Raw genomic sequence first — 4,708 nt, forward strand, 5'->3', positions numbered from 1 at the left:
CTTTAAATATAAAAACGTACTTACAGTCTGTGAGTCAGAACAGCTGGACTCACAGCACACACACAAATATTTGGGTTGAACTGTTCTGGAACAGTGTTGTAAATACAACTTAACCACTGATTTCTAGTCGTGTCCATTTTTGGAAGAACAAACAAAGTAGTTTCGCTTTCACAACGAAACACACAGCGCCTTCACGACATGGCGGCAGCAACAATACTACAGCGAGAATAAAAGTTACGCCTTCTTTCTTTGCGTGAACATTTGGGCGGCGTTATGCAAATCTTCCCACATAGTGATGTAGACATGTGGGGGCGTGTTAGAACGAGCCGTTTTAGGTAGGCGTGGTTGACTCTTAACTTTTATAAAGAATATCTCTTTGGATTTGAGACTTTAGTCTTTGCAACTTTACAGATCTTCTTTATGCACCAAGAGCTTGTAACACTCCAAAGAGAAAGGAAAACTTGAAATCGCATCATATGACCCCTTTAAAAGTCTGTGAAAGTGATTTTGTGCCTCTTTGGGATGTTGGTTCACTTGCAGAACGCAAGCTTCTAGAGGCACATAATCTGAAGTAATGAATTTAGGTAAAGGGGTGCAGAGCCAGTGGTGGTTTTGTAGGCAAACATCAATGCCTTGAATTTTATGCGAGCAGCTATTGGTAGCTATATGTGGAGAATAATGCACGACACTCAGTTCACTTTTTTTTTTTAAACTGGCATATATCATGTTTTTTTTTGCAAATGAACTCTTCAAATGTAAATGTCCACGTAGATGTGCAGTAATGAAGCAGCAGAGAGTAAAATCTCACTCACTTGCCCTGGAAGCCGTAATACTGTCCCAGAATCCTCTTGTATTGTTCATGAGCGCAGAACTGGATGGCAGCGTATGGAATGACGCGCACCATCGTGGCCGAGTTTCCCCTCCACAGACTGAAGAAGCCATCCTTCAGATACGTGCGGTAAATTAACCTGTACGCCTCCTGGAAACCACAAACATCCCAGAATAAAACAGAATTTTTGTGTTTTGTTGTGCAATCCAATTCGATACCATTTAAACATCACACGCATTTAAAATAATACACAAAACCACTGACACATTACATCAGATAAATATTCACAAAGATGGAGAAAATACTCACCTTAGCAGAGAATCTATTCGACGACACTAAAATGAGAAGATAAAGAGAAATATTCATAGAGTTTCAGCAGCTAAAGACTAAATGAAACTTTCCAGCACTAGCCTATATAAAATATGGATTCCTATGCAACAATTATTGTGCAACTACAAGGTTTATTACTTTACAAACAATGAAAAAATACATAAATACAATTTATACATCAGCTTTAAACAGGATACCAGCTTTAAATTGTAAATTTACGCCCAATTTTAGTGTGAAGTCACGAAAACCACCCCCCCCCAAAAAATCACCCTAGACCCAATATGAGTTTAAAACATTTAAAAAAAAAATGTTTTAAATCTCTTTTTGTTATGTTTTAACCATTCAATATGACTATACACTAATAATACTAATAATTTATTATTGTTATTGTTTTAATTTAAATATTTATAGTATTAAGTAATTAAACAAAACAATAAAATACATTACAATAGTAATATTACTATTGCAATATTATTATTATTATTAGTGCTTTTATTCTAGCAGGAATCCACTGGGAGATCTAAAAGCTGTTATTTTGTTGACAACAGATTTATAAATGATTCTTATTACAAATTTGGAAAAAGATTATGTCAGACGTGACCCAAACTCACTGGATCTAAACAAATCACACAAATGACCTATTTGGGGTGCAAAGGTGACAAGTTTGCATCCTTGTTAAGTTCACACAGGTGTGCTAGCAGAGAACCACAGGTGAGGAGAATCACATGAACTGATCCCCTGAGTGTTTAAATACTTCAGCGCATCTGTAAGTCAGTCAGGGAAGGTTTACAAGAGTTCTTGTTCTTGCCTTGGAAGATAATCTTGGTTCGGTCCAGCGGGGCGACGGCTGTTTTGGCCACGGCTCCTGCAAACGCCCCCGAGAGCAGAGAGTTCAAGACCGAGCGACCCTGTTTAAAACCCTGCGCACACACAGAGAGATCACACATTAGTTCTGATTCATGAGGATTTCCACACAGAAACAAATAAATGCAGCAGTCCATGTCTTCTAATAGATAACAGACACACCCAGTGTTAAGGCTGTAACATGTCCAGGCGCGAGCACATACTGTGGTTTCTGAGAAACACTCGAGCTCTCCCTCTAATCTTTAGAAAGCAGAACAGGTTTCTATTCACACTTCTACAAACCCTTGTCCTGAATGATTGTCCGAACACGAGTAAAGCAGGAACACTGGGTTGAGTTCAACTCATCAGGTCCCAGCATGCTAAACAACTGAAAACTACAGACTAGTCTTCTGTTTGAGCGGCACTTAGTCACTTTGATACAAATTAATTTGCCCTCTTAAATCACAATAATCACAAGCCATATTGCGATTTCAGTTTTATTTCTATTAATTGTGTAGACCTTATACAGACACAAACAGCTCATGTGAATGTTCATTAAACACTAAAATGTATGATGGGTTTTACTGTAAATGGGCAACTCACATGGAAATAAAAACAAAGAAACATCATGCAAAATGATGAATGATAATCATCATACTAACTATAATAACAGCTCACTGAAATAGAAAATGACTCAGTCTAATTTTAAAAGTCTGGCATTAGCTTCAAATCATCCCACGCATCTTCAAAATCATTAAATTAAAAATAAAATGAAAATATTCATTCATATATATATAGTCACATTATAACACTCGCAAGTGTCTTATTGTCATTATAAAACAGTAACTACATAATACAAATATTAAAGACACAAATTTGCTTTAAAAATTAATTTCATATGAGCTGTCCAGTGATATGCACACCGGCTGCCAGGATTATTATAACTAACGGAAACAAAATTTTATTTCTTGAAATAAAATAAATGTTAACTGAAATAAAAATAAAATGCATACATTTTTATTACTTATTTTATTTCAGCTAGTTGCTGAAAAGGAACATTTCTCATTTCATTTAACTTGATGCACTAAATTAGCTCAAACTAAAATAAAAAATAATTAAAAAATAAATAGAATATAAATTAAAAAGAAAATGCAAAGTGTTAAAAAAAAAAAACAACTAAAAATGAATTAAAAAAATATTATATGTAATATTATAGCGTTATAGGTTACAATATTACATTACAAATATTATATGTAATATAGTGGGACTCTATAGCACCATTTTAAGAAAACAGATCAAGGAAAAAATATTGGAGTCATTTGGAGTTAAGACCATCAGACGAGGGAAGGAACTTTCTTCCAACAGACATTTGATCCTAAGATCACAGAGGGAAAAATGAACCCATGACTGAACCCGGAAATTAGATCACGACGGCAAGCATTTTCCACTGATAAAATGGTAAACAGCTTTTAGAGTTCTTCCTAGCATGCCATCTTGATCTCATCTGTGAGTAATGCACTGGTAATTTGACTTCCTGTAGACTGGAAACACTGAGACGCTTCCCAAACACTGGTCTTCTGTTCTTCCTGCTGCATGAATGAAGGCCAGCCTAACCTCACAAACCGGTTTTTACATCTGCATTCTTTAACAACACAGTGATTGTCCACTGATATGGTGCAACAGTCCTGTCATCATTTACTTGCCCTCAAGTCATACCCAGATGATCACAAATTATCTTTGTGCTCCTAAATAAAGTTATACGGTTTTAAAATAACATAAGGATGAGTAAATAACGACAGGATTTTCTTCAAACTTTCTTGAAATAATTCAGTTGGAAAGGAACAGTGCAATCTCATTGGCTGTTCTCTGCTGTGGGCGGGTTCAGAAGGGAGTATTCTCACCTCTGATTGGCTGGAGGCGGGGCGTGGCAGCACTTCGCCCTTTGTCAGCGCCCCCTGGTGTTCTGCGTTCCCCATGCCAACATCCATTCATACACGCCAGCGCGACACGCAAACACACACACACTCACAACCAAACCTGGAACGACAAGAGAGAAATATTAGAAAGAAAGCAACACCATATCATATAACACTGCCAAACACATCACAGAGATATTTTAAAATCTGCAAAGACGTCTTCTAGATAAGAGATGGACCTCACAAAACATGTCAAGAACAAGTCTAGCTCTTATTTCACCCAGAAACGACATAAAAAATGGAAAAAGTATATTTAGATTTATAAAAAAAATATATAATTTTTTTATTATTTATAAATATATATATACAGTGCACAGCATAAATGAGTACACCCCCTCTGATTAAATATAAAATATGTATTTTCTTAATGATCACTAATATAATTCATAGAAAGATGGCAAAATTGAAATGTATTAAACATATTCTTAATAAAAACATGCCATTAATATCTGTAAAATAAGAAACTTAGCCAATTTTGTTTAAATGAAGGATTGCAGAATTGAGTATAACCTAGATTTAATTCAACCAAGTGTAATATTCTAGAACTTAATATGTCCTCCATAACTCTAAGTACACTGCTCTGACACTTCTCGGCACTGAGCGTACAAGTTCATGACAAATGTTCACATCTGTGCTGTTTAACTCCTGGAGGACGACCTCCTTAAATGCCCTGGTCTTTAATGGGGAGTGTTGCTCAGCTCGTCTCTACAGAATCTCTCACAGCAGCTCA

General features: G+C 36.0%; 1 protein-coding gene across 2 annotated transcripts in view; it reads right to left on the bottom strand.

The window, feature by feature from the left end:
• Positions 1–4,096, bottom strand: part of LOC107696381 (mitochondrial coenzyme A transporter SLC25A42) — a 17,233-nt gene extending 13,137 nt beyond the window's left edge. Inside the window, exons 1-4 of one of the 2 annotated variants that reach the window (XM_016496694.1) lie at positions 3,904–4,096; positions 1,968–2,079; positions 1,139–1,164; positions 813–979 (exon numbers count right to left, since the gene is read on the bottom strand). In XM_016496694.1, coding sequence (XP_016352180.1) covers positions 813–979; positions 1,139–1,164; positions 1,968–2,079; positions 3,904–3,990 — 392 coding nt within the window. In that variant the 5' untranslated portion in view covers positions 3,991–4,096. The remainder of the gene's footprint in view (positions 1–812; positions 980–1,138; positions 1,165–1,967; positions 2,080–3,903) is intronic. The other variant, XM_016496685.1, reaches the window with a different exon arrangement.
• Between the last annotated feature and the right edge of the window lie 612 nt (positions 4,097–4,708).

Source organism: Sinocyclocheilus anshuiensis, unplaced genomic scaffold, assembly GCF_001515605.1.
Source record: "Sinocyclocheilus anshuiensis isolate Anshui unplaced genomic scaffold, SAMN03320099.WGS_v1.1 scaffold217, whole genome shotgun sequence".
NCBI lineage: Eukaryota > Metazoa > Chordata > Actinopteri > Cypriniformes > Cyprinidae > Sinocyclocheilus > Sinocyclocheilus anshuiensis.